General features: G+C 38.7%; 3 protein-coding genes across 3 annotated transcripts; 2 read left to right on the forward strand and 1 right to left on the reverse strand.

The window, feature by feature from the left end:
* The first annotated feature begins 2,012 nt into the window (after positions 1-2,012).
* LOC101313750 lies at positions 2,013-4,368 on the forward strand. Its single transcript, XM_004289672.1, has 2 exons — positions 2,013-2,082; positions 2,373-4,368. The coding sequence occupies exon 2, from the start codon at positions 2,513-2,515 to the stop codon at positions 4,259-4,261; it is 1,749 nt and encodes a 582-aa protein (XP_004289720.1). The 5' UTR covers positions 2,013-2,082; positions 2,373-2,512; the 3' UTR covers positions 4,262-4,368.
* Positions 4,369-4,863: 495 nt separating this feature from the next.
* Positions 4,864-8,343, reverse strand: LOC101314036 (LL-diaminopimelate aminotransferase, chloroplastic-like). The gene is made up of 10 exons (XM_004289673.1): positions 8,273-8,343; positions 8,103-8,173; positions 7,951-8,018; positions 7,683-7,799; positions 7,363-7,425; positions 6,766-6,870; positions 6,589-6,639; positions 6,064-6,384; positions 5,627-5,833; positions 4,864-5,502 (listed from the first exon to the last, which is right to left on the reverse strand). Exons 1-10 carry the CDS (start codon positions 8,341-8,343, stop codon positions 5,209-5,211), a joined length of 1,368 nt encoding a protein of 455 aa, XP_004289721.1. The 3' UTR covers positions 4,864-5,208.
* A 176-nt stretch (positions 8,344-8,519) lies between these two features.
* On the forward strand, positions 8,520-11,978 carry LOC101314326. The gene is made up of 5 exons (XM_004289674.1): positions 8,520-8,612; positions 8,969-9,027; positions 9,783-9,972; positions 10,757-11,030; positions 11,157-11,978. The coding sequence occupies exons 3-5, from the start codon at positions 9,804-9,806 to the stop codon at positions 11,449-11,451; spliced, it is 738 nt and encodes a 245-aa protein (XP_004289722.1). The 5' UTR covers positions 8,520-8,612; positions 8,969-9,027; positions 9,783-9,803; the 3' UTR covers positions 11,452-11,978.
* Positions 11,979-12,087: the final 109 nt, after the last annotated feature.

Genomic DNA, 12,087 nt, shown 5'->3' on the forward strand with positions numbered 1-12,087 from the left:
GGAGGAGGAGGCGCGGTGCTTGTTGCTGCTGCTTCGTTTGGAAGATTGGGGTTGCCTCGTAGCCGGTTGTAGTTCGTGAGGAGGAAGTGGAGGAGGAAGCGGGCGCCGAGGAGGAATCGGGCGGTGAGATGCCGAGGCGGAGGAAGCGGGCGGTGGAGGAGTTCGAAAGAGAGACTGAGAGAGTGAGGAGGAAGAGACTGGAGAGAGTGAGGAGGAAGAGTTGGAGACTGAAGAGAGTGAAAGAGATGAGAGACTGAGAGAGTGAGAGAGTGAACGAGAGTTGGTATTAAGGTTAAAAATGAAAGGTTGAAATCAAAACATCTAAAAAATTTAATGGCTGAGATTACTTTATATTTTACACGGGACGGGACGGGCCTGACGGGCCTTAACTTTTCAGTCCCGCGTCCCGTTCCGTTGTTTTTCTACGGGACGGGCCTAGTGTTTTTAAACATAGATCTCGTCCCATCTCGTCAAATTTTGGGATGGGACCGGGATTTAGGTTTTTTATGCCCACCCCTAGTTTTCAATCAATCTTAATTACCGAGTACAGAATAAACATCAAACCCATATTGAATCCAAGCTATAAATACCTTCAAGTGAACAAATTCGAGTTCAATAGACCCAGTTCAGATTTTGACCAAGAACAATAAATCCCAAAAACAAAGCAATTCAGACACTGAAACGAACAGGGGAAAAATCACATTACAATAAACTAATGGTTCAAAAAAAATCACACCCAAAACAGGACCAACTAGAACACAAAAACCAGAAACACTAACAGACATGAAAAACTCATATCAATATTACAATCCTCTTCTCCTGGAGGTTACAAAGCATCTAATTTGATAATACTCAGAACAATCAATACAAAACAGGGTAAGCCACAGCACTCAATACTAATATCAATACTAAAAAAACGCAGAAGTAAAAATTCACACCAAAGATTACAAAAAGTAAACTAACATATAATTTATGACGAAATTTCTATTACTCCAATAAACTATAGATAGCTGAGTTCAGTAAACATTACCAATACCACACATGATTCTGTTAACCCAATCCTAAATCCTAACCCACCACAGCCACCATTACCAATTCACAACAAAACACACATGGAAGCCCTTAACATGCAGTAAAGAAAATAGAGAGCTTAAACCCTAATGAGTAAAAAGAGTACCTTTTGGGCAGTAATGAGAGAGAATCAAACAACCGAAGAGAGGAGGAGAAGAAGAAGAAGAAAAAGGAGGCGGAAGGCTGCTGAGTGGGTTATGGAGACTGTTATGACGACTGTGATAGAGCCACTCACTCTTTTGTTTGCCCAAAACGCCCTTTTTATCTGGTTTTCCTTTTAAAGACTATTTTTATTTTTTTGGAAAATAGTCCAAATACAGAAGATCATTCCTTAAATATGCTGGCTTGGGAATTTTGTCTTCAATGGGGAAGAGGAATGTTACAAATCAAAAATAGTTTCTAAAATTTAGGAGATAATTTTGAATTTGCGATCAGACTCAATATAATCAAAGGATCGAAAAGTGTATTCAGTCTCGATACATTTGGTCAAAATCATATGAACAATGTATCTAATAAACACAAACACGTTATAGAGAAAATAGATAGAATGTTTTGACTTTATAGAGTTAGACAAAAATATCAGTTACACAAATAGAATTTGTACATTGTTGATATCATAGATTTGAATAATTTTGATATATTTTGTTATGTTGATACGTATATTTTTTTATGAACATAAATTTATATAAAAATTCAACTTTTATAATCTGAAAAGAAATCTATAAGGATAAAATAGGAAGGAAAGACAGAATCAAACTAAAAAAGTTGGATGCTAAACAAACATTAGTACTTTTTCAGACTTGTGGTGTTCAGATTTTCCATTTTGTATCAATAGCTTTGATATCTTTTCAAATGACGAAAATGCCTATAATCAGGTAATTGACAATCCCAACTCCCAAGTGACCCAATCAACCCTAACCTTTTGGGAGAATACCCAAAGTCTTCTCTCTCTCACTGCTTCGATTTCCCTCTGCTGCTCTTGATCGCCTGCTTCTTCTTCTTCTTCTTCAGGTGAGCTGCACACCCAATTCTCTGACGTCACCCTCGAACATATATTTAACACTGACTGTGTATTGCTCTCTTCTTGATTCAAATCTCAAAGCTGTAGATCCTTAGATTCACACCCAAAGTTTGTTTTCATGTATAATTTGTTGTTATTATCTCAAGTTGTGGTTAATTTCCAGCTCAAATGCTTCAAATTTTCACTTCTATATGATTCACTGTGTTAAAAGCTGTCAACTTTAAACTGTGTTTACTGCAATTTGTATGAGCTTTAAATGGCATCATTTGGAATTTTACAGACTTCGTCATGACAATGTACATTTCGGAGTTTTGAGTTAGATGGAGAAGTTTATTGTTACATTCGATATAAATTGCGAAGAAGGGTGGTTGTGAACTGTGATTGTTTTGGTTTGGTTTTCGCCTTTTTGGATTTGCCCACATGGAGGAGGATGAGGAGGAGACATTTTTTGTTGGTCAGGAGTTCCCTGATGTCAAGGTCTTTAGGAATGCGATTAAAGAAGCAGCAATTGCACAGCACTTTGAGCTTCGTATAATAAAGAGTGATCTTATCCGCTACTTTGCCAAGTGTGCTGCTGAGGCTTGTCCTTGGCGCATTCGTGCTGTGAAGCTTCCTAATGCCCCGACATTTGCGATAAGAAGTCTGGAAGGGAAGCACACTTGTGGTAGAAATGCACTCAATGGGCACCATCAGGCGTCTATTGATTGGATAGTCAGTTTTATTGAGCAACGTCTGCGGGATAACATTAATTACAAGCCAAAGGATATATTGCATGATATCCATCAGCAATATGGGATTACCATACCATATAAGCAGGCTTGGCGTGCAAAGGAACGGGGACTTGCTGCGATATATGGATCTTCCGAGGAAGGGTATTGCCTTCTTCCTTTGTACTGTGATGAAATAAAGAAGACCAACCGTGGTAGCATTGCTGAGGTGTTTACTACTGGTCCAGATCACCGGTTCCAGCGATTATTTGTTTCCTTTTATTCATCCATTTATGGATTTCTGAATGGTTGTTTGCCCGTTATTGGGCTTGGTGGAATCCATCTTAAGAGCAAATATCTGGGTACTTTACTTTCTGCAACTTCTTTCGATGCTGAGGGGGCTTTATTTCCACTTGCATTCGGTGTTGTTGATGAAGAAAATGATGAGAGCTGGATGTGGTTCTTGTCAGAGTTGCACAAGGCACTAGAGATGAACACCCCAGATATGCCACAGTTCACATTTATATCGGAGACACAGAAGGGCATTGCAGATGCAGTGAGAAGGAAATTCCCACATTCTGTACATGATATTTGCATTCGCCACTTGAGTGAAAGCATTGGAAAAGAATTCAAGAACCCAAGGCTCGTACATCTGTTATGGAAAGCTGCACAAGCCACTACTACCATTGGTTTCAAAGAAAAAATGGCTGAAATAGAGGAGGTATCTTTGGATGCTGCAAAATGGCTACAACAATTTCATCCTTCCCGCTGGGCATTCATGTATTTTGAAGGAACTCGTTATGGTCATTTCTCATCAAATATTGAGGAGTTCAATAAATGGATTCTGGAAGCTCGTGAACTGCCTGTAATTCAGGTGATTGAGAGGATTCATGGTAAATTGATGACAGAGTTTGAAGAACGGCGGAAGCAAAGTAATTCTTGGTTTTCCTTCCTTGCTCCATCTGCTGAGAACTATATTTTAGAAGCCATCAGCCGTGCATCCACATATCAGGTCCTTCGATCAGATCAAGTTGAATTTGAGATCCTCTCAGCTGATCGATCAGACATTGTGAATATTGGAACCCGTTGTTGTTCCTGCCGCGATTGGCAGCTATATGGTTTACCATGTTCCCATGCTGTTGCTGCCCTCATCTCATGTCGGAAAGATGTATATGCCTTTACAGAGAGATGTTTTACTGCAGCAAGTTACCGTGAGACGTATGCTGGAGCGATAAATCCTATTGAAGCAAAACCTCGATGGGTAAAGACAGAAGAGGCTGCAATGACTGATGATGATGATACTCGAGTTTTTGTACGACCCCCAAAGATTCGTAGACTGCCAGGGCGCCCCGAAAAGAAACGGATTTGTGTAGAGGACATTAATCCAGGCAAACATACTGTACGTTGCAGTCTGTGTAACCAAACTGGACATTATAAGACAACCTGCAAAGAGAGATTGTGAAGAGCAGTGAACAGATCTAAGTGCCTAACTTCGTATTCTAGAGATGGCCGCAGTTTGTACTGTTACTTTAGTGTATAATACTGTTCCTGCAATTATGCCAAACTAGTTATTCAGGTCTTGTAAAATAGGAATTTCCGGTTTTACCAGTAGGTGCTTTGTAAATTGTTCACTGTTAACGCTGAGGTACTTAGAAGCACACATTCTGATTTGGTCATTGTGATTCCGAATCTTCCCTCTTTTTGTTTATCAAGAGGCATTAGAAGCTAATCCCTCGTAGTATCTTCTCTCTGGAACTGAATCGGTTTACTAGATTGGGGTGGTGTGTCCGTGTGTGTGATTCACTAACTGCAGAATCTCCACTAGTGATCTTAGTTCATTCTTTCCGCTCAGGAAAAATTCAAATGAAACCAGTGAAGTGAAACTGATGGAACAAGTGGTCGTTGCCAAATTAACTGAAATGTTTTAAATCCACCATTTTGCAGTAAGAATGTATGGAACAATGTGCCCGTGGAGTGTGGATCACTATAACAGATGTTCTGTTTACAACTTTTGTCATCTTTAACATACTAACTTCAGCATTGGCCTCCATGGAAATTCTGAGATAGCAAAATATATTGTGATTATTGAACAGGAGTCGATTCACAACTGATTTGCAGGCCAAGAAAGATCAACAACTTTATTTAGGTAAAATTATACTATTCTAGCAAACAGAATCAAAGCTTCTGATCCTTAGAAATGTTACAGCAATTAAGTGTGTAACACATGAAAACAAGGCTGATCGAATCATTTTCACAACAGCTAAAATCTCCATAATTCATAAACTAAAGCCGACAAACTGAATAAGGAATTGGAACGTGCTAAAATATTTAGCATAGAACGGAAATGGGAGGCAAATAGGTTCAACTAGCATGCAGCAGAAACTGGTCTACAATTCAGATCCCCAGTCCTCACTTGTATAATTGCTTGAATCTTTTGCATGCTTCTAATATATTTTCCCTGTGTCCAAAGGCACTGACCCTGATGAAACCTTCACCACCAGGTCCAAAGCCACTTCCAGGTGTGGTTACCACATGAGTCTTCTCAAGGATCTCAGCAAACACATCCCAGGAGCTTTGTCCGGGGAAGTGAACCCACACATATGGAGCATTCGTCCCTCCATACACGTTAAAGCCAAGAGAGTTAAATGTCTCCATTATGATCTTAGTATTTTCTTTGTAGAAATTTATCACACCGTGCATAGCCTACAAGGAGTTGAAAACAAGGAGTTGAAAACAAATAACATAAGTAAAGAAACAATAATTAGACCTTAAATGTGAATTCCAGATTCAAAACTGTAGGAAAACAATCAAGAAACAGTAATTAGACCTTAAGACCCTCTGGTTGAAGGCAAGCCAGACCACCAGCTTGGACAATAGTGGATGCACCATTGAAGCAAGTACAAACAATGCGGTTGAAATCCTTGGCAACTGGAAAACCATCTGAATACTGCAACTGCTTTGGAACCACAGTCCACCCCAAACGAACTCCAGTGAATCCGGCATACTTACTAAATGATGATGTCTCAAGTGCAACCTTGAATGCCCATAAAGAAGCAACATTGTTAGATCTAGGATATTGATAAATATAACATTCAAAAGGAGGTTTTAAAAAACATGAGTACACAGGCCAAAACACATCAAAAAATGTACAGCTCTCAACAAAACAATACCTTTAACAATTTTATTATCAACACGGGTAAAGATAAAGTTTGTAGTAAGATGATCACGAGCCTTAGAGTAGCAAATTACTGATTGCAAACTTACATCTTTAGCTCCAGGGATTTCAAAGATGGAGCGTGGATTATCATCTGACATATACATGGCATATGCAGAATCATAGACTATGATTGAACCATTATCCTTGGCAAACTTTACAAGTTGTGTCAGTTGCTCCCTTGTTGCAGCAGAACCAGTAGGATTGTTTGGTGAACAGAAAAATATGATATCTGTTCGCTTAGTAGAGGACAGATCAGGAAAAAATCCATTATCGGGAGTACACCTCATGTACTCGATGTTTCCAAACTTCTCAACAGATTTCTGATACTGTCCTGTCTGGCCCATAATAACACTTGAATCTACATAAGCCTGCATACACGAAAAAAAATCCCCTCAAAACTAGACACAAGTCTTTCCAAATATTTTCTTTTAGCAGAAGGAATACTTAGGTGTGTGTGTGTGTGTGTGTGTGTGTGAGAGAGAGAGAGAGAGAGAGAGAGAGAGACGAAGAGTATAGTAGAGATGGACATGAGAGACGATTTACAGATCTTAAAGCACAAAAACAAAAGTTACCGGATACGATGGATCTTGCACTGCTATTGTTTTATCCGCCCCAAAAAGAACCTGCCACAAAGTAAAGAAACAACAAAGCCCTCAAATTGTTAGTTATTCTCTATATATCAATCAATCAAACTAACAAAAAAAACAGTGAAACAAAACAAATACAAATTTTATGATAGTTATGCAAACCTGAAGGCGGGATATGTCACATTTTGCCCCATCAGAAACAAATATGTCATCTTCCTCTATGCCAAGGTCGCCATAAAACGTTTTAGCAATTGCAACTCTCAGTGGCTGCACACATTAATGACACAGGTAAGTCTTGATTATCAGTTTATCACACACGTTACTTAATCCTGATCATTGTAGAATCACTGCTCAAGGAAATGAATAACAGATGTTAGAAAGGAATTATAAATGAAGGAAAAAAAAATCTTGACAGTCTCTAGTTTGGACTGAAAAAAAAAATGAAAAAAAAAAGAAGAAGAAGAATATCTATCTGAGTGAGTAGAAATTGAGAATGAGGTTTTCAAATATAACTTACTCAAATAGATACATCAATGTATCAACATTAACAGCAGAAAGTAAATCTCAATTCTGCATAAAAAGAATTACACTAGAAATTTCAATCCAAATCTCACGTATATTTTACCCAAGTGAAACCTCAAATCTGATTTTCGAGCATGACAATTGGTAGTATAGATAGGACATATTTTGCACAGATGAAGTATCAATTGAAACTTTGTAAATGCCTAAATGGAAAATAAATATAAGAAGGCCAAGTACCTTTTCACCTTGTTCAGGTCCATAACCACTGTAACCCTCTAGGGTGGACATGGCAAGTGCTCTCTGCCAAATAAACAATACATATTTTAAACAGTAAGTCTATGTATTGGTTGCTTCATTTTCCTTTAATGCTACAAACTCCAGACTAGTAAGATTTCACTTCTGTACATGCAATCAAAACAAAACAAACTGTTTTTCCCCACTGAATATAGTATCTTCCGTTGGTTCAAGGCTGGCATTTCAGACATTCAAATTCGAAACAAGCCACATTCATATTGATCAGTAGCAAAGCGCCATTAACCATGAGAGCCGAGAAGTACCTTTGCCATTGCAGAGGTTATATATTCTGGAATTGGCTCGGTAGTATCTCCAATTCCAAGTGGAATTATCTTCGCATCAGGGTGCTTCTGCAAGTGCGCATTCCTCCTCCTCGCAATCTAAAAACACACAAAAACACGAAAAATCTCATATCAAAAACTCAATCACAAACAGCATTGCAACATACTCGAAACACTTGCAAACTCAATCCTATTCTTTTTACTACAGTAAACAAAAAAAAGGTTATGCTAGCGGAAACAAATTACAGACCTCTGGAAAAAGATAACCGGCTTGAAGCTTGGCCATGTTGGCATTGCGATTCACCTGAGTCTTGTACTCTGTCACATTACAACACATACACAATCAGAGACTTCATTTCTCTAAAAAAATATAAAAAAATAACGATTCGAAGAAGCACCGACCTGTCTTCTCCGGAGCGGCGACGCATTTGCAGACGCCGACGGTTTTGGCGGGAACCGCGACGGTCTGCGCCCTGCGAAACAGTGACGTATGTTTAGCAGCTAAATTAGAAAAAAAAAAAAAAAAAAATTGAAAAGGTGCGGTGGCGGAGTTGAACCTGGAGGTCCTGGACTTGAAATCCAAGGCGGTCTGAGCGAAGAAGGCCGACGAAGACGACGCGATTGAAGCTTGACTCAGTGCCATTGTTGTGGTTCGAGACGGCGCTGCTAACACTTTTATATCAGCTTTTCTGTTACAGTGGGGTGTGAGACTGGTACTCAAAACGCAGCGTTTCGATTGGGATTTATGTTTTGAAGGAAGCGGAGGGTATTTTTGTCCGAGAACAAAATACTTGGGTGACACGTGGCTATTGGTTTTTTAAAGAAGAAAGGGAGAGAGAGGAAGAATTTGACTCTCTCTATTTCTCTCTGTGGCTCTCGTCGCCGCCAGAAGAAGCAATCGGAGATTACAGGGTACGACACCGTTTCGACGCCGAGCCGACTCAGCCGCCGTTGCTAAGTCTTCTTAATTTTTTCTTTTTTTGAAAATTACATATTTTGAGGTAAAGGAATGGATTTTCAGATTGACGCAAAATTGGGTCTTTAATTGTTACTGTTGATTTTCTGTGATTTTGATTGGGTTTTGTTGGTTTTGAGTATGAAATTTTGTAAATTTGAAACATTTGAGGGAATTTGGTTCTAAATGGATGTGTTCATTCTATTAAGTTCTGGATTAAGATGCTACTCTATATTTTTTTATATATAATAATTTGATTAATGATAGTGTTATATTGCTCTACTGCACTAAAGGAAGAATTGTTATGCATCAGGTTGAGGACAAGTGAAATCAAGCTTGACGCTTGCGAGGGAGCAGAAGAGATTATATAAGGTGATTTACTTTTGTCTGTGTCTTCAGTTTGGATCATAGAGATGTTTTAATATATAGTTGATAGTGCCTGATTTGCAGTTAGAAAATACCAAGTTTATAACTAAGGCTAATACAAAGCATTGGAATAACTAATACACGGTACTTATGCAAGGGATGAGATGGCATTAGAAAGGTTACAAAGTTTATGATATCATATGCCCTCCTATGAGTATAGTAGTGTCGCATTACATTCCATTATTGCTTCTGTTTCCAAACAACTGAAAATACAGATCAGACTCAATATCCTGAACATGCGATGTTTGCTGTTACCGCTCTTGGTAATATTAGCAGTCTGGATGACCTTGTTGGTCAAGTATTTTCTGTTTCATTTACCCGGTTATCGTCCTAAGGTGGTGCTTAGATGCTTCTTTTCTGTTTGTCCCAATTCTCCATCTACAAAGGGCGCTGTTTCTAACTGTTTAGATCAAAAGTCTGATTAAAAATCTGAAAAAAGTTGTTACCAAACATGCTGTGCTATTTGGCTATATTGTGAAAGGGTTGTGGAATTGACTGTCTCGGTTGGCTGTCTCGGTTGGTTGGCCTGATTTTCAGTTTTTTTTTTTTTGCCTTGTTTCTGTCTTGTTTTTCCCCCTTCTTATGTTAAAATGGTTCTGTTAATTCAGACGATCCTGAAGTTTCACAACATTTGTTATATAGAAAAATACCCTTTTTACTGTATGATTTAAATGCTTTCTTCGTTTTTCTACTTTTCACAGGAAGTTGTTTGCCCTGGTCAGATGGATCTTGAGACAGAGAACAGAATAGCTGCGATTCTTATGAGAGAAGCAGCAGAATTGCGGCGCCAAGCTGAGAAGGAAGGTGTCCATGCGTATCTTCAACAACCTAAAGCAAGATTTAAGCCAAATTCACGGTTCCTCAGTGCTACTGTTCGTGGTGTTGAACAAGGTCTGTTCTGATTGCCATATCAGTTCTTTCATCATCTTTACATGCCCAATTTAAACACTATGCTAGTACCTTTTGATTGCGTTTAATTGAATCAAGTCACTTTTGTTATTAGAGATACTGTACATGATGAGCACATAGTGATTTTATTAGTATACGCAAAGTTCTATGATGCAATAAACCTACTGCCTAGATACCTGGATCAACAAGCTCTAAGGCTTAGGGTCTTAAACACACACAAAACACTTTTATTTGGGAATCACTCCCTGGTTTGAAACCAAATCTAGGCTTCTCACCCAAAACTAGGCTTCACGCCAATCCCATCACAGGAAAACTCAGAAACATTCTTAAGATGCCTGGGCATTAGGCCCTTACACTTATTTGTACTTGAGCAGATAGCCCACATTAACAGCATCAAAGACTCTTCTAAAACTGAAACATTAAAGACTCAATAGAAGACCTTAAAACTTCTAAACTGCAATTAAAATATGAAAAGACAGCAGCAGCTTAGAGACTTCTAGAATCAGCTTGGTGTTTCCCCCAAGCTGGGAAAATTATATCAAGAGCAACTAATCAAACCATACGGAAAAGGGATGATTAGGTGCTTTCTTTTTCCTGTTTTTTCCTCTCATAAACCTTGAAAGGTTTGGCTGTGATGTCCTCATCATTCTATTTATCATTTTTCAGTATAGTACAGTTAGTTGTAGTAGACTATCCAATATTGTTGGTTTCAGATCAATTTTGATTCTCTTTTGATATAAATTTTGATTCCCTTTTGTTTGTTTAGCAAATAAAGCTGTGGAAGTGAATGAAATGTGGCGAATCCGGCAGAAAGAGCTTGAATTGGATGAAAGGCTTAAAGGCAAGATGAAGGATCCAAGCAGAAGTGACAGGAATCCTGGAAATGGTAACACTGCTAGAAGCGATAGTAAGAGGCACGCTGCTATGGATGATTATGCTAGTGCTACTTGTTCATCAAGTCAAAGAGTAGATGAGAGATGTCATTCAAGGGAAGAGAGTGGATTAAGAGACAAAGAACTTGAAGAATTCTTACATTCAAGGTAATAAATTAAAAGACTCTTGTTTTGTGTTGTGTGCATGCATGTTGGTATCTGATCATGTCTGCTGTTGCAGTACTACAGAGTACATGATGGATACTAGTTGACGTGAACTTTTTGCTATGGCAGGGTCAAGCGTGGCAGAGGTGCTGTTGGGTCGAGGATGGATGAAACAGGTCCATATCTACCACGTTCACATTCTGAGGAACAGGTAGCCGGTCCCAGTCTACTAGAACGTCGTGTTTATGGACCAAAGAAGCCTTCAAAGAAGTTATGTGATTCTTCTGAAGAGGAGCTTGACAACAGGAAGAGATCGAAAAAGGTTTCTTCTGGGAGCTCAAAGAAACATAAATCCAAGGATAAGTCTAAAGAGCGGAAAAAAAGAAAGAGGAAAGAAGAGAAAAGAAGTAAATATCATGATTAAAAAGTGCTGTGTACCACTGCATGTTTTAGATGGGTCACAACATGACGTTTCTTAAAGGTTCATCCTAGTTTGTACAGAGGTGATCTGAGTCGGCTTTCAACTCTAGAATGTGGCAGGCTGTGGAACACAGAAGAGGAGACGAGTAAATGTTTTTCCTGCCTGACTTTAACCTGTCTGGTTTTCAAGGAATATCAGATATCAGTGGGCTGAAGAAATGTGAATATTCCGGGAATTGATGCAAGATTACTGCTAAGGGATCGCATGCCAATTGTATCTCATCTGGTTTATTTTTGGCCTTCAATTTGGAAACTGATGTTCCTTGTCAATGCTCTATGACCATCTTTCATTTCCATTTTTATGGATATTCTATTCAGCAGTGCTGACTTGGGATATTCTATTAAGCACTTTTTATGGATGTTAAATCACTTGCATCTGTGGAATCATATTCTTAATTTTAGATTGGGGCAAATAGAGAGGGTCTTGCCGTACAACCCCATATAGAGGGAGGTGAGGGGTGGGAAGAAAGGAATAAACTTTCAACAGAAATTATCAGTACCTGAATTTTTTTCATTATAGAGATGATGCCTGAGTTTAATTTTTTATCGCAACCAGAAGTTCTTAATTTGATATCAACTC

This window comes from Fragaria vesca, linkage group LG2 (assembly GCF_000184155.1).
Source record: "Fragaria vesca subsp. vesca linkage group LG2, FraVesHawaii_1.0, whole genome shotgun sequence".
Classification (NCBI taxonomy): domain Eukaryota; kingdom Viridiplantae; phylum Streptophyta; class Magnoliopsida; order Rosales; family Rosaceae; genus Fragaria; species Fragaria vesca.

Coding starts and splice junctions, on each gene's coding strand:
- LOC101313750 (XM_004289672.1), top strand. CDS start 2,513: ATGGAGGAGGATGAGGAGGAGACATTTTTTGTTGGTCAGGAGTTCCCT.
- LOC101314036 (XM_004289673.1), bottom strand. CDS start 8,343: ATGGCACTGAGTCAAGCTTCAATCGCGTCGTCTTCGTCGGCCTTCTTC. Junction 6,385..6,588: donor TGCAAGATCCATCGTATCCG/GTAACTTTTGTT, acceptor TCGTGTATGCAG/GCTTATGTAGATTCAAGTGT. Junction 5,834..6,063: donor AAATCCCTGGAGCTAAAGAT/GTAAGTTTGCAA, acceptor TGGGCATTCAAG/GTTGCACTTGAGACATCATC.
- LOC101314326 (XM_004289674.1), top strand. CDS start 9,804: ATGGATCTTGAGACAGAGAACAGAATAGCTGCGATTCTTATGAGAGAA. Junction 9,973..10,756: donor TGTTCGTGGTGTTGAACAAG/GTCTGTTCTGAT, acceptor TTGTTTGTTTAG/CAAATAAAGCTGTGGAAGTG. Junction 11,031..11,156: donor GAAGAATTCTTACATTCAAG/GTAATAAATTAA, acceptor TTGCTATGGCAG/GGTCAAGCGTGGCAGAGGTG.